The 23,854-nt window shown below is 42.9% G+C and overlaps 1 protein-coding gene across 3 annotated transcripts in view; it reads right to left on the reverse strand.

Moving 5' to 3' along the window:
- PLPPR4 (phospholipid phosphatase related 4) overlaps positions 1-23,854 on the reverse strand; it is a 196,080-nt gene that overhangs the window by 131,784 nt on the left and 40,442 nt on the right. The window contains exon 1 of one of the 3 annotated variants that reach the window (XM_075320073.1): positions 1,192-1,794. The exons of the other annotated variants lie outside the window; for them this stretch is intronic. Within the exon in view, the coding sequence (XP_075176188.1) occupies positions 1,192-1,269 (78 nt within the window). The 5' untranslated portion in view covers positions 1,270-1,794. Of the gene's footprint in view, positions 1-1,191; positions 1,795-23,854 lie in introns of those variants that run through there. 3 annotated transcript variants of the gene reach the window in all.

The following is a 23,854-nucleotide window of genomic DNA, read 5'->3' on the forward strand; positions in this document are numbered from 1 at the left end:
ATAGATAGATAGATAGATGGGGGATAGATAGATAGATAGATAGATAGATAGATAATGGATAGATAGATAGGGGGATAGATACATGGATAGCTAGATAGGGGGATAGATAGATAGATAGATAGATAGATAGATGGGGGATAGATAGATTGATAGATAGATAGATAGATAGATAGATAATGGATAGATAGATAGGGGGATAGATACATGGATAGCTAGATAGGGGGATAGATAGATAGATAGATAGATAGATAGATTATAGATAATGGATAGATAGATAGATAGATAATGGATAGATAGATAGATAGATAGATTATAGATAGATAGATAGATAGATAATGGATAGATAGATAGATAGATAGATAGATAGATAGATAGATAGATAGATAGATAGATAGAGGGATAGAGGGATAGATAGCAGTACAAGGCAGAAGTCAATAAATCTTTAAGTCCTCCCCTCCTTTTTCTCCGACAAGGCCACATCACATGTTAGAGCGTGACATCAATGACAGTAAATGTGGCCTGTCGCTGAACTCCTCTATACATAGAAATTACCGGGCTGTAATTATTGATGAGTATTCCTGCACATTCAGCTTGGCCTTCAAAACAAGCAAACATATGTGACCTTCATTCCTTCCCCTATAACATCATATCCAATGTTGCTTCCAAGACTATGAAGCCTTCCCATTCTTCCATGTGATCATGGATTTCTGTGCTCTATACGAATACTGTATATGAATCAATTAATAAACCCAGACAAGACAACAACTACATACAGTAACAAATAAGGCTTAATGCCAAAAAATATACATATTCCAAAGCCCGATGTCTATGTCTCTTTTACATTGAATGACATGAATCATCTTCATTGACATTGTACAGCCTCACGGCATATGTCAGCCTCTGATAGGAAGACATGTAACGTGGATACATCAACATATGAGAATTGTAAATATTTACAATTTATTGATCAATGGTGACTGCATATCTCCGATATTGTATCTAAAGACATGATGGCTTGGACAGTTTTCCCAAGATGTGAATCATTATACCCAATATGAAATCTAGCATATAGATGCAGATCTCCATTAATTCATTTCCAGCACTGGAAACAAAAATTGCAATTTTAAGCCATAAGGACTATATATATACATGAACATGCAATGATGGGAATAGGATTATGTGTTCACTTACCTCCACAAAATAAAAGCAGGGGAGCAAGGTGACGCTGTCTTTTGTCACCCTCATTTTTTGCCTTTCCTTCGCAGACATGTTTGTTTTTATCAGCCGGTCCCTCTCTTTTAGGAAGGATGAATCAAAATGATTTTCCCTTTGCAAACCTAAAGCTCAGTGTTGATGGACCATTCCCTAGTGCCACCTATGGAGTGTGCAGCATTTGCTTTTTTTTTTTTTTTTCTCCCTTCTGTCTCTCCTCTCTCGCTCTAGCTCGGTCTCTCCTTCTCTCTCGCTCTCTCTCGCTCTCTCTCGCTCTCTCTCTCTCGCTCTCTCTCGCTCTCTCTCGCTCTCTCTCGCTCTCTCTCGCTCTCTCTCGCTCTCCTTTTTTCCCCCTCTCCCTTGCAGCAATTCAAGTTCCCACACAGTCAGAGAAAATTATTCATTACGCCTTGCAGAAACAGTAATGGCTGCTATACAGAACACCCTCTCGCTCTGCTCCGGCTTCCTATAAGCTCCTATTCACTTCATCATTAGAATTCACAGCTTATTGTCTCTGGGTCTGACGTCAAAGGAGCCACCGAGAGCAAAGGGAGAGAATGCCCGGGGTTGTGTGTGCTAGGAGGTTATGGAGGATGCTCCAATCTGATCAATCCCTCCACCTAACAGATGATGCGGAAGATGCCACTGAATCCCGGAGGGACTTACTTAGCGGTCAAGTGGCCACACAGGGAACTTCATTTAACCCTTTTATTAACTAGACATTGCAAATATTAGGGGCTTTTGCATATCTTTCTTCAAATTGGAAGCTGAACTGACACTTTGTCATTACAATTTTGTGAGAATTTATTTTGGAAAATACTAAGGACCTGGGGTGGCATTCACTGCGAGTGGAAGTAAAGCGATTCCTGTAGCTAAATAGGAAAGGGTTCTTTACAGTTAGAGCAGTCAGACTGTGTAATGCCGACCAAAAGAGGTAGTAATGGCAGATACTATAACAGCTTTTAAAAAAGGGCTGGATGATTTCCTCAGTACACACAACATTGTCTCAGAGAAAATCTCATTTATACGTATAATTACATGTGTGGTCAATATAAAGGACTGGCACATGACTTATTCCTTCCAAAGACAGTACTAAGGACCAGGGGGCATTCACTGTGAGTGGAAGAAAAGCAATTCCAGTAGTTAAATAGGAAAGGGTTCTTTACAGTTAGAGCAGTCAGACAGTGGAATGCTGATCACAAGAGGTAGTAATGGCAGATACTATAACAGCTTTTAAAAAAGGGCTGGATTATTTCCTCAGTACACAACATTGTCTCAGAGAAAATCTCATTTATATGTATAAATACATGTGTGGTCAATATAAAGGACTGGCACATGACTTATTCCATCAAAAACAATACTAAGGACCAAGGAGCATACACTGCGAGGGGAAGAAAAGCGATTCCAGTAGCTAAATAGGAAAGGGTTCTTTACAGTTAGAGCAGTCAGACTGTGGAATTTATTATTATTATTTATTATTATAGCGCGATTAATTCCATGGCACTTTACAAGTGAAAAAGGGTATACATAAAAACTAGTACAACAATCATTAACAGTACAAAACAGACTGGTACAGGAGGAGAGAGGACCCTGCCCACGAGGGCTCACAGTCTACAGGGAATGGGTGATGGTACAATAGGTAAGGACAGAGGTGGTTGCGCAGTGGTCTACTGGACTGAGGGTTATTGTAGGTTGAAGGCTTGTCGGAAGAGGTGGGTCCACAAAAGATAGTAATGGCAGATACTATAACAACCTTTAAAAAAGGGCTGGATGATTTCCTCAGTACACACAACATTGTCTCAGAGAAAATCTTATTTATATGTGTAAATACATGTGTGGTCAATATAAAGGACTGGCACATGACTTATTCCTTCAAAAAACAATACTAAGGACCAGGGGGCATTCACTGCGAGTGGAAGAAAAACGATTCCAGTAGCTAAATAGGAAAGGGTTCTTTACAGTTAGAGCAGTCAGACTGTGGAATTTATTATTATTATTATTATTTATTATTATAGCACCATTAATTCCATGGTGAGGACAGAGCTGGTTGCACAGTGGTGTACTGGACTCAGGGTTATTGTAGGTTGCAGGCTTGTCGGAAGAGGTATGGCAGATACTATAACAACTTTTAAAAAAGGGCTGGATGATTTCCTCAATACACACAACATTGTCTCAGAGAAAATCTCATTTATATGTATAAATACATGTGTGGTCAATATAAAGGACTGGCACATGACTTATTCCTTCCAAAGACAGTACTAAGGACCAGGGGGCATTCACTGTGAGTGGAAGAAAAGCAATTCCAGTAGTTAAATAGGAAAGGGTTCTTTACAGTTAGAGCAGTCAGACAGTGGAATGCCGACCACAAGAGGTAGTAACGGCAGATACTATAACAGCTTTAAAAAAAAAAAAAGGGCTGGATGATTTCCTCAGTACACAACAAAGTCTCAGAAAAAAATCTTATTTATGTGTATAAATACATGTGTGGTCAATATAAAGGACTGGCACATGACATTCCTTCAAAAAACAATACTAAGGACCAGGGGGCATTCACTGGGAGTGGAATAAAAAAGGGATTCCAGTAACTAAATAGGAAAGGGTTCTTTACAGTTAGAGCAGTCAGACTTTGGAATGCCAACCCCAAGAGGTAGTAATGGCAGACACTATAACAGCTTTTAAAGAAGGGCTGGATGATTTCCTCAGTACACACAACATTGTTGGTTATAAATGACTTAAGGCCACTTTACACGCTGCGATATCGGTACCGATATCGCTAGCGTGGGTACCCCCCCCATCTGTTGTGCGACACGGGCAAATCGCTGCCCGTGGCGCACAACATCGCCCCCGTCACACGTACTTACCTGCCTTGCGACATCGCTGTGACCGGCGAAACGCCTCCTTTCTAAGGGGGCGGTTCGTTCAGAGTCACAGCGATGTCACAGCTGCGTCACTGAACCGCCGCCCAATAGAAAAGGAGGGGCGGAGATGAGCGGGACGAACATCCCGCCCACCTCCTTCCTTCTGCATTGTGGCCGGGAGGCAGGTAAGGGGAGCTTCCTCGTTATTGCTGTGTCACAAGTACCGATGTGTGCTGCCGCAGGAACGAGGAACAACTTCGTTACTGCTGCAGTAACGATATTTGAGAATGGACCCCCATGTCACCGATGAGCGATTTTGCACATTTTTGCGACGATGCAAAATCGCTCATAGGTGTCACACGCAACGGCATCGCTAATGCGGCCGGATGTGCGTCACCAATTCCGTGACCCCAACGACTTCGCATTAGCGATATCGCAGCATGTAAAGTCCCCTTTAGTGACAGAATGTATAATTGGTGGAGGAAGGTTGAACTAGACGGACCTAGGGCTTTTTTCAACCTATGTAACTATGTAAAAATGATACATAGATAAATAGAAGATAATTAAAGGGAGTCCATTAAAAGGTCAAAAGTGGGCAGTTTTCACTCTTATTTTATTCCCATTGCTCCCCTGAGTATTCCATTTTTTTTCCCTCTTAAATTCGCCATACAGTTTTAGAGAGATGGGCCTTTTTAATTAGTGCTCCTTCTTATGGTCTCTACAATGGGGCGTGGCTCACTGAGTAAAGATGTGGAGCGGACTAGAGACACGCCCATATTATATATTGAATATTCAGGGGAGCATTTGCGATGTAACACTTATGAAATCTGTTCACTTATGACCTGGTGACAAGTCCTCTTCAATTGTGCACTATGCATGCCCTTACTTTACTATGAACAAGTTTGGTCCCTGAATGTTTTTGGAGGGCGTTACAGAGTTGACAGGTGGGGAAATGTAGAGAAATAATTATTTAGGGGTTGATGACCTTTTTGTCAGATAAGTAATCAATTTAAACAATAAAAGTAATTTAAAGAATATGCCGTATACATACAGTTGAAACCAGAGGTTTACATACATTATCTATAAAGACACATCTGCAGGTTTTTCTCACTATCTGACATAAAATCAGAATAAACCTTTCCCGTTTTAGGTCCATTAGGAACCAAAATTATTTATATTTGCCAAATGCCAGAATAATGAGAAAGACAATGTTTTTTGGCATTTTTATTACTTTCTGCAAAGTCAAAAGTTTACATACATTTCATTAGTATTTGGTACCATTGCCCTTAAACTGTATGACTTGGGTGAATTGTTTTGGATCACCTTCCACAAGCTTCTCACAATAGTTGGTAAGAATTTGGGTCCATTCCTCCTGACAGAACTAATGTAACTGAGCCATGTTTGTATGTCGCCTTGCTAGCACCGGTCTTTTCAGCTTTGCATATAACTTTTCAAAAGGACTGAGATCAGGGCTTTGTGATGGCCACTCCAAAACATTGATTTTGTTATCCTTAAGCCATTTTGTAACAAGCTTGACAGTATGCTTCGGGTTATTGTCCAATTGGAAGACCCATTTCCACCCAAGCTTTAAGTTCATAGCTGATGTCTTAAGATGTTGCTTCAGTATTGCCACATAATCTTCTTTCCTCATGATGTCATCTATTTTGTGAAGTGCACCAGTCCCTCCTGCAGCAAAACAACCCCACTACATGATGCTGCCACCCACCCTCATGTTTCACAGTTGGGAAGGTGTTAGGGTTCAAAGTTTGTCCCTTTTTTATCCAAATGGTCATTATGGTAAACAGTTAAATTTTAGTTTCATCAGACCACAGGACATTTCTCCAAAAAATAAGGTCTGTGTTCCTGTGTGCATTTGCAAACTTTAATCTGTCTTTTTTATATTTCTTTTGAAGTAATGGCTTCTTCCTGACAGAGTGGCCTTCCTGCCCATGTTGATACAGTACTTGTTTCACTGTGGATAATGACACAATCTTACCAGCTTCCGCCAGCATCTTCACTAGGTCTTTTGCTTTTGTTTATGAGTAGATATGCACATGTCTGACCAAAGCACATTCATCCCTGGTAATCAAAACCTCCTTCCTGAGCAGTATGATGGCTGGACATTCCCATCTTGTTTATACTTGTGTATATTTGCTTGAACAGATGAACGAGGCACCTTCTTCAGGTACTGGGTATTTCACCCAAGGATGAACTAAACTTCTGCAAGTCCACAATTCTCTTCCTGAGATCTTGGCTGATTTCTTTTGAGCTTCCCATGATGCTACACAAAGAAGCAGTGTGTTTCAGGTGTGCATTAAAATACATCCACAGGTGTGTGTCTCTAATTTACTTAGATGTTCCCAAGAAAACCTATCAGAAGCTTCCAAAGATATGACATCATCATATGGGCTTAGATATGATGTAAAGTCATAGTACTCTCAGTGTATGGAAACTTTTCATTTTCCAGAAAGTAATAAAAATGCCTTAAGACATTCTCTCTCTCTCAGGAATTTGGCAAATACAAATAATTGTGGTTCCTAATTGACCTAAAACAGGAAAGGTTAATTCTGATTTCATGTCAGATAGTGAGAAAAACATGCAGATGTGTCTTTTTAGATAGTGTATGTAAACTTCTGGTTTCAACTGTACAGCTCTGGCAAAAATTAAGAGACCACTTCCAAATTGTCAGTTTTTCTGATTTTTCTCTTTTAAGGTATATTTTTGAATAAAATGTACATCATTCTTTTATTCCAGAAACTACAGACAAGTCTCTGAATTTCCAAGTAAAAAATGTGATATTTATTTTCTGAAAATGAGAAATAGTCAAAATAACAAAAAAATGCATTGTTCTCAGATCTCAAATAATGCAAAGAAAACAAGTTCATAATCATTTAGAAACAACAATACTAATAATGTTTAAATTCAATAAGAGTTCAGAAATCAATATTTTGTGGAACAACCATGAGTTTAAGGCTATGTGCGCACTTAGGCTATGTGTCCACGGTAGAATGTACCTGCAGATTTTTCTGCCTGAAAATCCGCGACTTTCGCGGCAAATCCGCACCCGCGGATTTGCCGCGGATTTGCCGCGGATTTACCGCGGATTTTGATGCAGATTTTTTTTTTTTTCCCATTCTATACCCAAATCCGCACCAAAATCCGCAACAAACAATTGACATGCTGCAGATTTTTCCGCATCAAAATCCGCAGCGGAAAAATCCGCAGCATGGACACAGCATTTCCAAAATGCCATTGAAATGGCTTGGAAGTGCGTGCCGCTGCTGCAGATTTTCAGGAAATCCACGGTAAATCCGCGGCAAATCCGCGGCAAAATCCGCGGTAAATCCGCAGCGTGGGCACATAGCCTTACCGGATTTTGCCGCGGATTTTTTGCGGTTTTGCTGCATGTTTCGCTGCAGAAAATGTTCATAACATCTCTGCAGTGAATCACCAGCAAAACCTATGGGCAAAAAAAATCCTGTGCGCACTGGGCGGAATTTGACAGCTGCATGTTTTGCTGCGGGATTCCCGCAGCAAAAACAATTGCATGTCAATTCTTTTCCGCACATCGCTGCGGGATTTCATTCCATTGACTCCAATGTTAATCGTGAAATCCCGCAGGGAATAACGCAGAGAAACCAAGGAAAAAAAAATTGTGAAAACATACCCTGCTGTAACTAAATAAAAATATAGTGCATATAAACATAGGGTACTTAGTATACACTGTTTTTGATCAAAAAAAGCATAAAGCTATCCCACCAACGCCAAGGTGTACCCAGTTGGGATAGTACATACACCCTCTAATATTAAAACCTTACCATGGGTCTAAAATAGGCCTCAATGTGGCTAAGGGCTGAGAGCGACCAGGTCCCAACAGGACACACACAGTCAGGGGGATTCACAGAATGAAATGTCCAGCTCGCTGAGAAGGGGGCCACTCCCTGTTTGTACTGAATACAAAAAAACTACATAAAAACAAAAAAGTGAGCCGGAGTATGAGATGGTATACATGGTACTTGTGAGACCATGTTCACACTGGCCATGAGACAAAGAGAAACCAAGGAAAAAAATGGCCAGTGTGAACATGGTCTCACAAGTTCCATGTATACCATCTCATACTCCGGCTCACTTTTTTGTTTTTATGTAGTTTTTTTGTATTCAGTACAAACAGGGAGTGGCCCCCTTCTCAGCGAGCTGGACATTTCATTCTGTGAATCCCACTGACTGTGTGTCCTGTTGGGACCCGGTCGCTCTCAGCCCTTAGCCACATTGAGGCCTATTTTAGACCCATGGTAAGGTTTTAATATTAGAGAGTGTAGGTACTATCCCAACTGGGTACACCTTGGCGTTGGTGGGATAGCTTTATGCTTTTTTTTGATCAAAAACAGTGTTTACTAAGTACCCTATGTTTATATGCACTATGTTTTTATTTAGTTACAGCAGGGTATGTTTTCACAATTTTTTTTTCCTTGGTTTCTCTTTGTCTCATGGCCAGTGTGAACATGGTCTCACAAGTTCCATGTATACCATCTCATACTCCGGCTCACTTTTAGGGAATAACGCAGGCAGCAAATTCTGTGCGGTTCACTGCGTTTTCCTGCGTTATTCCCCGCGGTATTTCGCGGTTTACCTCCGGTAATGTGCATCGCCTGTCTGCCGTTTTGCAGGGAAGTGATGTCATTACAGGAAGAGGAAGCCATGCAGAGAGTAAACACACACATCACAGACACACACAGACATCACAGACATAGATCACAGACAGACACAGACACATAGAACACACATAGAAAGAAAACGGAAATATAAGAAAAAAAACACGTGTGCTCCGCTGCATATTCTCCGTCCAGCCGAGGTAAGCACACAGCGGCGGCCCGGTATTCTCAGGCTGGGGAGGGAGAGGGGCAGGGTTAATGTCCCCCGCCTCACTCCCCCTCCAGCAGCCGAGAATATCAGCCGCAGCTGCCCCGGCACTGTCGCATGCATTATGCGGCAGCACCGGCGTGTCCCCGGCTCTTCCTGCCGCCGTGTAGCAGTGGCAGCAGGGTAATAAAAGGGGTTAATGGTGGGGAGGAGGAGATAATCCAGCATCCAGTTCCAGAAATTTAAAACATCAGATTTTATTCAAAATTTCATTAAAATTCCATGTTCCATGGTTGCATTAAAAACGCATCATAGCAGGTGTAAAAAGGGAGGACGCGTTTCGGACGTATATGTCCTTAGTCTAGATAACACTAAGCAAGAATGACATGTTACTATAAAGGTTTAGAACAGGAAGTAGGAAAACAATCAAGTCGAGTGAAATACACATGTTTCACAGGTTTCACACAGAGAGGCAAGGGGAGAGTGAAAAAAAAAAAAAATTAAAGTTAGAGGACATTGGCAATCTCATTTTTCACATTCATGCCATGCGGCATTCTTGTTTTTAGTAAATACATCCATTTAGCCTCTCTACGCAATAAAGTTTCCCCCATATCGCCACCTCTCTTTGGTAAAACAATCTTTTCAGTTGCAACAACTTTTAAAGAATCCAGGTTGCCCGCATGTTGGCTCTGAAAATGTCTGGATACCGCAGACAAAGTGCGAGTGGTAGTGTGACTGACATCATAAACATGCTCACATATGCGTCTTCTTAGTGCACGTGATGTAGAGCCCACATACTGGATATGGCAATGTGTACAAGTCACAACATATATCACACCACTTGTGCCGCAATTTATCATTGTGCGGATTTTAAATTCTTGTTCAGACACACTTGAAACTACTTTAGTAGTGCCTGTCATGAGCTTGCAAAGTCCACAATTTTTCTGTCCACACTTATAGGAGCCAACAGTGGGCAACCAACTTTCCTGAGTATTTTTATTTTTATTTTTAACATTTTTATTTTGGTGGTCGCTAGGGGCAACCATGTTTGCTATAGTTTTATTACGTTTGGAAACGAATTTTACACCGTTTTTAAGGATGGTTCTTAGAGTGTCATCCACATACAGAATTGGTAAGTATTTCTTTATGACACTAACAATGCTATGAAAATCGCTGCTATAATCAGTAGAAAAAACTATAGGTGAACAGTCCTTTGAATTAAAGGGAGATGTTTTTTTCGTTTGCAAATACTGTTCCCTAGTTTTTTCATCTGATTTTTCCCTGGCTGCACTGATAATTTTAGATGAATAACCTCTTCTCTTAAAACGTCCCTCTATGATTTTGCATTGATTTTCATATGCATTGGATGATGTGCACGTGCGTCTGGCCCTTATGAATTCTCCCGTTGGGATATTATTGGTGACGTGTCGGGGATGGCAACTGGTAGCATAGAGGAGAGCATTCCCTGCTGTAGGTTTTCTATAAATATCACATGCCACTGTTTCATTCTCTAAGTCTGCACTGAGACTTACATCCAAAAACGGAATAGTTATTTTATTGAATTGAAAAGTGAATTTTATGTTGCAGGGATTGTTGTTTAGATACTCCACGAAATTTTTTATGCTACCAGTTGTTCCATCCCAGATCACTATAACGTCATCTATATATCTCAAAAAAATAAAAATATTAGCAATAAAGGGATTTTTTTCAGAAAAAATATACTCCTCCTCCCACCAAGACATGTAGATATTAGTGAGAGAAGGAGAAAATTTAGAGCCCATAGAGCAGCCTTGCGTCTGCAGGAAAAAATCATCAAGAAAAGAAAAATAGTTGTTTTTCAGCAGAAAAAATGTCACATCCAAAATATAGGTTTGCAATTCCATAGAATAACTGCTATACTTTTGAAGGTAAATTTTAAGTGCTAAAATGGCCAGATCATGCGGTATAGAAGTATACAAATTTTGTACATCACACGTGAGCCAACAAAATGAGTTTTGCCACTTTACACCCTGCATTATATTTAATACATGTTTAGTGTCATGCAGGTAACTGGGTGAGACCTTCGCTAAAGGATTAAGTCTGCTATCAAGCCAATCTGACAGGTTTTCTGTAATGGACCCGATGCCCGATATAATTGGTCTGAATGGTGGGGAGAACTGTTGTTTGTGGATTTTTGGTAAAGCATGGAGTAGAGGAATTCTTGGAAAAGATGGACTAAAAAAATCACTTTGTTTTTGATTAATTATTCCTTCCTCTAAACCATGCTGTAACAATCCCTCTAATTCTACTCTAATATTACTGGTAGGGTCCTGATTGATCTTTTTATAAACACTACTGTTTTGTAGCATGTTTTTCAATTCTTTTTCATAGAGACCTGTGTCTAGAATAGTAACCGACCCCCCTTTATCAGAGTTTTTAATTACAATGCGGTCATTTTTAGCTAATGTCCGCAGTGCTTCTTTTTCAAGGGGCGTGATATTAGTATGTTTTTTTCTTATGTTGTTATCCCTTATTTTCATTAAATCTTCCTCCACTAAATACTGGAAATCGTCCATTATTTGTAACCTGGATTGTTCAGGATAAAACTTGGGGTTCGGAATTCTAGTGGGAAAATTCTTGTCAGTCAAATGGGGGATTTTAGATGCAGTTTCAAACAAGTCTCTCAAAAATTTCAATGGAACCTGCTCCTGAAAAGTCGCAGGAATAAATTCTTCCGGATTCAAGGAATGGGGCACAGGTTCATTAGTGCGGTCATAATCAGCTCTGTCCTCCTGAAAAAAATGTCGTCTCAGTGCTATTCTTCTGACAAAATTATTAACATCCAGAATAGTATTGAATGTGTCCATTTTGACTGAGAGTACAAAATTCAACCCCTTTTGTAGTACTTGAATTTGCGCTGGGGTCAGTATGGTTGCAGACAGGTTGATGACTGTGAACTCATCACACGTGGCTAGTAATTTTTGTTCCTGGTCGATCTCCTGTACTCCCTTACAAGGATGGTGTTTTCTGCCGGATCTTCTCGTGCGTTTTTTCCAGTACCGTTTTTTGACCGATTTTTCTGGCTGTTTAAAAATTCTCCTGATTGGGTTCTATTGGTGCTGGTTGTGGGCATAGACTCTGCATCAGATATATCCGTATTGGCATCGGTGGATTCTATGTCCGTGGAAGAGAAACTGACTTTATTGTCACGTCTTTTCAAAATAGATGGATTGGGAAAATTTCTCCTCCTTCGGAATTCATGCCAATTCTAGATGCGATTTGTGTCATAGTCTATGATATCCCTCTTGAATTTCTTCTCTTTAAGAGATGTAATCGTATCCTCCATTTTATTTAATGCAATGTTGATTTTTTCTTTGGAGGTTTTGAACGCATTAGTGTCCTTATATTTACTCAAGTCCATCTCTATTTTTTTAATAGACTCTTCCAGTTTGTGCATTTTTTCAGATTCTTTTTCAGTAATGAGGGTGATTAATTTTAGGGAGCACTCATTTAATATATCATCCCAACTTTTAATAAATTCGGGGTCATATTCCATTGTGGGTCGCTTCTTAATTCTTAAGCCCCTTGGAATCATTTTATTGTTCAAATAAGTTGTCAAAGTTTTGTGGTCCCACCACACCCTTAATCTGGAAGCCATTTGTTTTTCTAATTCCCACATGAGTGTTTTTAAATCGTTTCCACTATCTGTTTGACTTACATGAGCATTTGAAAAAATATTGGCAGCTTTAGTCAAACGACTTTGATTGTTTACATTAAAAAATTCATCAGAAACAAAATCTTCTGTAATCTCCATGGTAGATATTGATTTATGCAGTCACTTCATTCAATATAAGAATTTTCTAATTGATAATTATATTTCAGGGAGCAAGGAATGTAGGTCATATAAACAATGAGCAAAGAGAAGAAAAAAACCAGCTCACCCTTTCAGGAGATTAGAGTGTCAGCCAAGAACGGTGCACGGACTTTTGGTAGTTAGACCTTACTACCACGAATTGCAGGGAGGAGGAGATAATCCAGCATCCAGTTCCAGAAATTTAAAACATCAGATTTTATTCAAAATTTCATTAAAATTCCATGTTCCATGGTTGCATTAAAAACGCATCATAGCAGGTGTAAAAAGGGAGGACGCGTTTCGGACGTATATGTCCTTAGTCTAGATAACACTAAGCAAGAATGACATGTTACTATAAAGGTTTAGAACAGGAAGTAGGAAAACAATCAAGTCGAGTGAAATACACATGTTTCACAGGTTTCACACAGAGAGGCAGAGAGGCAAGGGGATAGTGAGGGGTTAATGGTGGTGGATCACCGCCATTAACTCCAGGCTTGATCATAGCAGCGTCTATGTGACAGCTGACATGATCAACCCGTAAGTAAAGTGAATAAAACACAGACACCGAAAAATCCTTTATTTTAAATAAAACAAACAAGCCTTTGTTCACCATTTTATTAACCCCCCCGAAACAAAGCTCCGGCGTAATCCACAGGTCCGACGTCCTGCGCTGCTTACATCCAGCCGCGACTGTCACAGACACAGCGCTGAATGAATGCAGCGAGACAGCAGAGGTAATTACCGGTCATTTCCCACGGCCGGTAATGTGAACTCACTGCCGACCGTGGGAAATGTAGCGATCTGTCCTCTATCTATCTATCTATCTATCCCTCTATCTGTCTGTCTATCTATCTATCCCTCTATCTATTCTTCTGTCTATCTATCTACTATCTCAGAATTAAATGACTTTTTTTTTTTTTCAATGTGCTTTATTGCATTGAATGCAATAAAGCACATCCTAACCCGCACGCGGCAAAACAGCGGCAATACCGCAAACAATACCGCGGTGAAACCGCAACAAACCGCGGCAAACCGCATGCGGTTTTCGGGTGCGGTTTGCCGCGGTTTTTTACCGCGGGTGCAGTAATCTTTGAGAGCATGCGGAATTTTCTCAAGAAAATTCCATTTCCCAGTGCGCACATAGCCTTAATCACAGCTTTCATGCGTCTTGGCATGCTTTCCGCCAGTCTTTCACACTGCTTTTTTTGTGACCTTATGCCACGCCTGGTGCAAAAATTTCAGCAGTTCTTCTTTGTTTGATGGCTTGTGACTATCCATCTTCCTCTTGATTACATTCCAGAGGTTTTCAATGAGGTTCAGGTCTGGAGATTCGGCTGGCCATGACAGGGTTTTGATGTGGTGCTCCTTCATCCACACATTGAATGACCTAGCTGTGTGGCATAGTCCAATGTCCTGCTGGAAAAAACAGTCCTCAGAGTTGAGGAACATTGCCTGAGCAGAAGGAAGCAACTGTTTTTCCAGGATAACCTTGTATGCAGTTTAATTCATATGTCCTTTTCAAATATGTTTGTTGAATTTTCTTAACCTAATTTTCAGATTTGCCCAACACCTGGTCATCTAATAGTTAGATGGAGACCTTGATAGGCGTACAAGCCACAGTGTCTTGCATCCACTGTGAAATTTGGTGGAGGATCAGTGATGATCTGGTGACGCTTCAGCAAGGCTGTAATTGGACAGGTTAATCTTTGTGAAGGACATATGAATCAAGCCACATACAAAGTTATCCTGGAAAAACCGTTGCGTCCCAGGATTCTCTGCTGGCCAGAAGCAATCGGTATTGCCTGATGTGGTGTGTGTTTCCGATCTAGTGTGTGATTATTTGTGTGATCTGATATGTGTGGGTGTGAGATCTGATGTGTGGGTGTGGGATCTGATGTGTGTGGGTGTGGGATCTGATGTGTGTGGGTGTGAGATCTGATGTATGTGGGTGTGCGATCTGATGTATGTGGGTATTTGATCCTATGTGTGTGGGTGTGGGATCTGATGTGTGTGGGTGTGAGATCTGATGCGTGTGGGTGTGAGATCTGATGCGTGTAGGTGTGTGATCTGATGTGTGTGGGTGTGTGTCCCACTGTAGGTCCTCCCATTCGGCATCTGGTGAATATGATTGCGGGGTCTTCTGTCTTCTCTATTTTCTCTTTTGTGGGTGTCTGCTTTTTATAATGAAGTGTCCTGCAGTATTCTTTAATTTATTAACTGCATGGACACTTTATTACTGAACTGCGACTTGGGCTTGTTTTGGGGTTGGGCTTATTTTTAAGCCTTACACCAAAAACGCTGAAAATTTCCAATAGGGCTTATTTTTGGGGAGCTCTTATTTTTGGAAAAACACGGTAGATATCATGTTAGTATACATTTGAAGTTTCCTATGAAGCCCAGTGTATAGCTGAGCCTCACAAGACTACAAACATCCAAACCATGGGGGCCTTCATTAGATGATCGCTCCATTTAAATGCCACTGTCACTGATTGGGAGCAGCATCTAAATGTTTTAACAGCAGTAATTGGTGTTAGCTCTGGTCACTGTTGTTAGAGACATATGCTGGATACGTAACACAGCCGGCATTTGCCTTATATGTAGAGCAGGCTCAGCTCTTGAGCCCCCCACCCCCACACACACTCATGAACCCGTTGTAGATGTACAGTTATGTACTGTACATTTTCATGGATTAATGGAACCGAACTGCAATACCAGACACAATCAATGAAGAGGTGGAGAATAGATTTTGGAAGAAATCAGACATGTTTTCTAATTTTTTCCAATGTAAATGTTATGAAGTTATGTATTATATTATTATTATTATTATTATTATTATTATTATATATTAACTGCCCTTGATGAGACTATTCAAGGAGTAATAATCTTGTGAAGGACTCCCTTCTCCAGTCCTGGATGGAAAATCTTCAGCAGAAGGGGTAGGTCATTTTGGGGCCCCCTTTCTTTTATTCAACACAGGTGTAAAGCTACTATGAAATATCATTGAGACTGGAATAATCACTTGACAATTGCTATTTGTTTCAAACACCATAGAGTGTTATATACACTAAATTTACAAAAATACGATGACTCCAACACATTACACTTACTGGAGATTTTATCACATCCCTTTCCACATCCATAGACATTAATATGCAGGCGGTCCCTTTACACCTATAACAGCTCCGACTCCTCTGGGAAGATTTTTTACAAGATTTTTGAGGTGGGACTTTATGCCCCTTCATCCAAAACAGCATTTGTGAGGTCGGACACTGGGAGGACAGGGTCGGGCTCACAATCTCCCTTCTAATTCATTCCAAAGCTATTGGAAGGGTTTGAGGTCAGGGCTTTGTGTGAACCAGCCATGTTCTTTAACACCAGATGACCTCAACCATGTCCCTTTGACCTTGCCTTGTGCACAAAAGCACAGTCATGGGGAACAGAAAGGATACTGCATATCTGCCCCTTTTTGATTTGAATAGGGGGGCAGATATGCAGTATCCATCCATAACCACTATACAGTTGATGGAGCTTTGCTGTGGAGCACCACATCTGAGCAGTTTCGGTCGGAGGAGGCAAGAGAAATAGTTGATTGGCGAGGGTGTCGGATATCGCACCCCCATCGATCAGACATTGATGACCTATCCTCAGGATAGATCAACAATGGTAAAGTCTCTGAGAACCCTTCAAGTTGGTGTAATTGTTACCAATAGCATAAACTTTCCTAATTTAGAATATTAATGATCCATGACCATGGGGAATGTTTCACCTAATTATTTTTAAGAATTAGAAACAGAGTGAAACATATGCTATGTCTTCCCTTTTTTGATATGTCATTTTATTTTCTCTACATGACTATGGAGACTGTTAAATTGCCTGAGCTACTAACAGCATTTAGAGACATTATTTACAGCAGCCATATGAACCATAGGATACAATAGATAGGCTCTGACTCATTATCTTCTGTAGGAGAGTATTCTGAGCATGCTCTGCGACATGTGCAGAGGTCTTTGTGCAGGGAAGGTGGAAAAGTGAGCTATGATTATCACTTGTTGTGAACAGTGAGTCCTGTTTTAACTGTCATTTGTAGTGTTGAGTGGCCACAGAAAGTAAAAATCCGGATCCGCGCGGTTTCAAAGATACCCGGGTGCCAGACCCGGAACCTGGATTCCGGGTATTGATCCGGATCCAGTACTGGGGAAATAAAAAAAAAAATAAAGGAAATGTAAAGAAACTAAGAATGAAGACTTCCTACTTACGGAGCCTCTGGTATAGCTGCACACTGCTCCTGCAGCCTCGCCTTCACTTCCTTAGCCGCCCATTATTGCTCATCCATATGCACTGCTTTCCCCACCCTCCAGCTCTCCTGGCAACTATTGGTTGCAGTCAGACGCGCCCCCCCCCAGCCTGTGTGACAGCATCTGGCTGCAACCAAGGTGCTGTGTGTGAGTCAGTTTCGGGGTATAAAAATTAATAAAATATTTGGTGTAGGGTCCTCCCATATTATGATACTCAGCATAGATAAAGCCCACAGCTACAGGCTGCAGTCGCCAAGCCCTGCGCTTATCTTGGCTGTGTATCAAAATAGGAGGAACCGCATATGGCTTTTTTTTTAATTATTTAAGTAAATACATTTAAAAAATGGCTTGCCGCCCCCCCAATTTTTATATCCAGCCATGATAAAGCCTGATAGCTGGGGACTGATATTCTCAGGCTGGGGAGGCTAATTCTTATTGGGCCACCCCCAGCCTAAACATAGCAGACTGCAGCTGCCCAGTATTATTACATCCATTACGTGCGACAATCCCGCGCTTTACCTGGCTCTTCCCAATTGCTCTGGTGCGTTAGCCTTTGGGGTAATAAGGGGTTAATAACAGTCCACAGCTGTTACTAGGCCCTAGATCAGTAATGGGGAGGGTTTAATCTGTAAATGAAAGTAAATAAATTATTATGGAAAATCTAAAATAAGCTTTTGCAAATGAATGATGTATTTCACATACAAATGTGATTTAAACAGTACTGCAGGTCATTTTCTGACTACACAATCCCATCAAACCGAGCTGACTTCTAAATATATAGTTTGTCTGAAACTATGGGCTTGATTCATTTTATTTTTAAGTCATTTTTTTTTTCTTGTGGTTTTTGATAACAATGTTTTGCACCAAATTCATCAAAATAGTGCACGTCACCTGAAAATTGTCTTTTTTTTCTGCCTTCAACTGTCTTTTTTTTTTACTTAGCACAAAAAAACAGGTGTATTGCAAAATATCGCAAAAAACCCCAACTTTTAAACTGGCAAATAAAAAAACAGTATTGGGGGGACTCTGGAGCACGGTCGCATTTCATGAGTCTAAAACATCTGGAAAAGCCACATTGAAGAAAAAAATCAGAAAAATAAACCGTAAAGGGCAACTTGAAAAAAGGCGCAAACTGTTTCATGAATTTGTTGCAATCAAAAAGTCACTAATTGAGAGGTATTTACACCGATAAAAACTGGAGGAAATGCAATGATGAATCAGGCTCCATCTGTCCACTAATGCGCTGATGTAATTCATGCATCGGATAGAACATCCATCTCTGCTCTGTAAAAAAATATTCTAAAACTGGTTACTTATACAATAAATGGAAGCATCTGTAGAACCTCGAGATTGGATGAAGAACTAAAAATTCCATCAAGCATAAAAGACCATTGAATGGTAAACCATTAAAAAATTACTCACTGCTATTTGCAAGGTCATTTCAGTGGCACATAAGGCAGATGTTGCTACTACAGACGTCTTCCACAATTACCAGACATTGTCCCTGGATAGCCTCGCCATTATTCTAACATGTAGGTCAGTCCTTTAAAGAAGCAGGGCTGTTGTAAAGCTCTAGTCACTGGATTAATGCCTTTTGTATTTAAAGCCTGATTTCCGACTTGTGGTTTATTTTTAGTGTTTGGTCTATTTATTCTTGGAGAGGCTCAGATATGTCATCGAGTACAGCACGGTACATAAATCATTAACACAAATATAATGTCATTTATCATCTATCTATCTATCTAATCTATCATCTACCTACATTATTTATCTATTATTGATTTATCAGAATGGTGGTTCAGTAGTTAGCACTGTATAGTGGCTCAGTGGTAAGTACTGTATAGTGGCTCAGTGGTTAGCACTATATGGTCACTGCTGTATGGTGACTGAGTGGGGAGCACTGTTGCTTTGCAGTGCTGAGTTTCTGGGTTCAAATCTCTGCAAGGAGTTTGTATATACTTTCCATATGGGTACGGTTTCACTTGCGTTTTGCATGGACGAGTGAAATCCGATAAATTATTGGATTGCTCTCACTGTAGTGCAAAACCATGGGGGCAGTGTCCATCTGTGAATGATTTCTCATGCCATAGCGGCATGCGCAATAAATCGCAGCATGCTGCGTTTGGCAGCGAGTCTCGGCTCATGCACCCCCATACAAGTCTATGGGAGCGTGTGAAACTTCACACTGCACTCGCATGTAATCCGAGTGCAGTGCAATGTACGCAGAGACAGTCCGGGGAGGAGATGAGTAGAAAGTGCTTCATCCCTCTTCTCCGCAGCTGGGATTCAATTTCAAGATCGGATCACGCTCGCAGCAGAGGGTCATTAGCATTATCACTTCCAATGCTCTCACATCAGAAGCTATACACAAGTGGAACCATACCCTAGTTGTGTGGATTTCCTTCAGGTGCCCCTGTTTACTCCCACACTCTAAAGACATACTGATAGGGAATTTACATTGTGAGACCCACTGGGCACAGTAATGTATGTGCTGAAGAATATTATGGTGTGACGGGGCTGGTTCAAATCGGTCCGAGTGCTGATTAGGCCTAACTGGGTGTGCATGCCAGGCTGGCTTTTAATGGGGTTAAAAATAATATAAAAAGGAAGAGAAAAATAAATAAACAGTTTGTGCAAGTTGGGTTATTCCGCGTGGATATGACCGGGCACTGCAAAAGATCCCCAGGAGTTAGGTGGTGGTGAACAGTGCCAGAGGGGATGGTATACAGGGAATAATCAGCCAGAGACAGAACAGTGAGCTTCTTCTGTGGCGCCCTGGACAAGCCAGGGGCCACAGAGCACATCACCTACACACCCCACACTCCCGGTCAGGCACATCAAAGTCAGACACAAAACCCCTGTTGCCTTCCTCCAGGGGCTGATGATCACACCAGGGGGTGGGCCAGGCGGTTGGTCCCGCCCACCGAGGAGTTCACAGTCCTGGAGGCGGGAAAAGCAGACAGTCTAGTTTGGACAGTGAAAGTGGAAGGAGGAAAGTGTAGTAGTGGAGCAACTGACTGACAACGTCCGGGTGTGTGGCCCGGGCGGTACAGCAAGGTTGGCAGATGGTGGTGACCGTCTGCAGGAGTGGCATATCAGAGTTACCGTAAGGACCGTGGACGGGCGGTGGCCCAGAGGTACCGGACCGGTACACGAAGAAAAGTCAGCACCATCTGGCAGGGGCTTGCGAACCCCGGCAAGGCTAGGAGTCGCCGTGAATTTGCCGAATCCATTAGTGAAGGGGACCTCATGGGGTTTCCAAACAGCCAAGTCCCGACAGAAGGCAACAGTCCAACCAACAGAGGGAGACACCGCCACCGCCAAGGCAACCGTTTCTCAGGGCCAGAGCCTGCGGGCAAAGAGGGGCTCCTCCAGCCCACATCCAAGCTAGGGAGCGGGTTACCGGTGGGAACCCATCGGAACCATCAACCGTACACAGGTGCAGGGAAAGGCAGTCACCATCAACCTGCCGGGAGAAACAACACCGCAGCCGTCTGTGGGACCCATCCATCCAGCCGAGTGTTTTACCGAGAACTGTGTCTTCATCATTGGGCTGAGTGAGTACCACCGTGCCGTGCGGCACAGCGCTGCCCCTGCGACCCTGCACCTCGCCAGGCCCCGTAACCCGCCTGCCATCCATCCCTACCCCATCACCGGGCCTCGGGACAACCAACCCCCTACCCACGGAGGGGAGAATTAACAACAAAGCTGCTCCCTGTCACCGCTCCCGGGATCCCTATCCAGAGCAGCGGTGGTGTCCCTATTCTCACCACAACCATGGGTGGCATCACGGACAATAATCAACTCCCCACAATCAAATCCCCTTTTCACTCATGGGCGAGGAGCGCCGCTCGAGTCCCCGGGATCCAGCACACCGCTCGAGCCACCACCGAGCAGCGGCAGCCGCAGTAGCAGCGGCCGGACCCAAGCAGTGGGAGAGCGTGGCGTCCCCTCCTCCGCCCGCGACACTTCCATTTATTGAAGATCTGTAAACAGTTCCAGAACATTCTAGAAGCCCACGAGCCCCAGGAATTGTCAGACTTCTCGGATAGTAGTGGGTACTTGCCAGTCTCTGATGACAGTCACTTTGTCTGGGTCTAATGCCACTCCCTCTACACTCACAACATGACCTAAATACTGTACTTTTGGCTTCAATAGATGACATTTAGTTGGCTTTATTTAGGTGTTGCAGGTGTTCTTCGTAGGTCCTGGAATAACATTGTCCAAGTACAAAACCACAATCTGAAAGTTCATAAGTCCAAGGCAACATTCGATATGTCTCTGGAAGGTTCCAGGCGCATTGCACAAACCAAACGACATGTAATTAAATCCACAGAGCCCCTTAGGAGTAGTGAAAGCAGTCTTTGTGGGTAATTTTGTTAACCTTTCTGTAATCTACGTACATGCGCATTATCCCATCTTTTTTTAAATCAGGGGAACTGCCCAAGGGCTGCAGCCATCCCTAATTACTTCTGTTTGTTTCATTTCTTTTGGCATACTTTTTGGACAATGATAATAAGCAGGAGGTATGGGACGATGCCTTTCTTTGATAGGTGGATGATTTCCTGTGGGGATATTATGCTGAATGTGTGACGCCCTGAGCAAGCCAGGGGTCACAGGTCATCACACCACCACACCCTACACCCCAGTTAGGAACATCAAAGCTAACCCAAAATCCTTGTTGCCTTCCTCCAGAGGCTGATGTTCACACCAGGGGGTAGGCCAGGCGGTTGGCTCCGCCCACCGAGGAGTTCACAGCTCTGGAGGCGGGAAGAACCAGGCAGTCAGCTCAGGGAAGAGATAGAGTTTGGAGGAGGAAGTGAGAGGAGTGGAAGTTTAGCCCAGGCAGGGCTTGAGTGAAGATCAGTTAGGGAAGTGAAGGAGTAAACATGAGTTGAGTTAAGGAAGTGAAAGTAGAAGGAAGTGAAGTGGTAGAGGAGCAAAGGAGAAAAGGAGTAAAAGTGAGAGTAGAAAAGCCTGAAGTTGGTCCAGCTGTGTGCAGGACAGAGTCAGCAAGGTCAGCAACGGCGGTGATTGTCCGGAGGGGTGACCGTTTGGAAGTTCCTGGAAGGACCGCGGACGGGTGGTGGCCCGGCGGTCTGGAGCAGTGTACAAAGGACAGTCAGCACCAGGGCAGGGGCCTCTCGGACCCCGGCAAGGCTAGGAGTCGCCATATTTTGCCAAATCCGTCAGTGAAGGGGACGTCGATCCCCCAACAACCAAGTCCCGATTGAAGGCAACAGCCCAACCATTACAGTAGAGACACCGCCACCGCCAGGGCACCAGTTTCTAAGGGCCAGCGCCTGCGGGCAAAGAGTAGAGCTCCTCCGGTCCAGCTTGAAGCCGGGGAGCGGGTTACCGGTGGGAACCCATCGAGACCATCAACAACATTAGGTGCAGGAAAAGGGACATCACCGTCACCTACTGGGGAAAGCAAGTGCAGCCGTCCGTGGGAACCGTCTTTCCAGCCGTGTGTTTTACCAAGAACTGTGTCAACGTCTCAGGCTGAGTGAGTACCACAGTGCCGCAAGGCACAGCGCTGCCCCCGCATCCCTGCGCTCACCAAGCCCTGCATCTCCCCCCTCATCACTGGGCCCCGGGATCACCAACCCCTACCCACGGAGGGGCAACACAACAACTTGCTGCTTCACACCATCACTCCCGGGATCCCCACACCGAGCAGCGGTGGTGCTAACAAATCACCACAACCGTGGGTGGCGTCACGGACAATAGACTATATCCCACAACCCAATCCCCTTTCACTCACGGGCGAGGAGCGCCGCTCGAGAACCCCCGGGATCCGGCCCACCGCTCGAGCCACCACTGAGCAGCAGCAGCCGGACCCGAGCAGAGGGGTGAGCGCAGTGCTGACACCCTCCTCCCCGCCCGCGACAAATGCCCTTTACCTGTCCAAAATCCAATGGGTGTATACTGAAAACCTGCTCGTACTTCTGGGCTGCTTGATACACCCCATCTTTCTGGTGTCGAGGAGTGGAGTCAATGCGAACATGAATCTTTTACTGAACTAAGGAGCCGTTGTCATCCATCAATTCAGACTAATTCAAGGGTCCTGCAGCCTGAATATCATTGTTGCTGACTGTAAACAGTTTGCCTACAGTGGCATAGCAGGGTAAGCAAGCTTCCCCCTCCCCACAGTTCAGGAGGTGAACCGGAACCCTGCTCTTTTTAACATCCACAATCCCCCTGGCTGTCATAACAGTAGGTCTGCTATCCGAATAGACTGGCTCCAGCCGAACCTGGTAATACCGGCCCCTGACGCCTATGGCTGCTCTTTACCAGATGAGAGTCTCACTACGGAGAGCACTCACCCTTAGGCCCTGTGCGCACACTGCCTTTTTACCCACCTTTTTTTTGCGTTTTTGCTGCAGAAATTTCTTGAGAAAATAGTCGTAACCTTTCTGCAGACATTCCCCAGTAAAACCTATGGAAGAAAAAATTAGCTGTGCGCACACGGTGTTTTTTTCTCAAGAAAATTCTTTCAGTAGATTTTCTTGAGAAAAAGAATGAGCATGTCACTTCTTTTCTGCAGCTAACTGCGTTATTTCACTCTATTGACTGTAATGTAATCATGAAATACTGCAGGGAATAGCGCAGGTAGCAAATTCTGTGCGTTTCGTTGCGTTTTCCTACGTTATTCCCGCGTTATTTCGTGTTTTTCGGGACATAATATAAATCACTGCCCTGCGTTTTGCAGGGAAGTGATGTCATTATGACAGGAAGAGGAAGCGGAGCAGAGAATAAACACACACAGATCACACACAGACAAATAATACACA

Source organism: Anomaloglossus baeobatrachus, chromosome 8 (assembly GCF_048569485.1).
Source record: "Anomaloglossus baeobatrachus isolate aAnoBae1 chromosome 8, aAnoBae1.hap1, whole genome shotgun sequence".
NCBI classification, from domain to species: Eukaryota; Metazoa; Chordata; class Amphibia; order Anura; family Aromobatidae; genus Anomaloglossus; species Anomaloglossus baeobatrachus.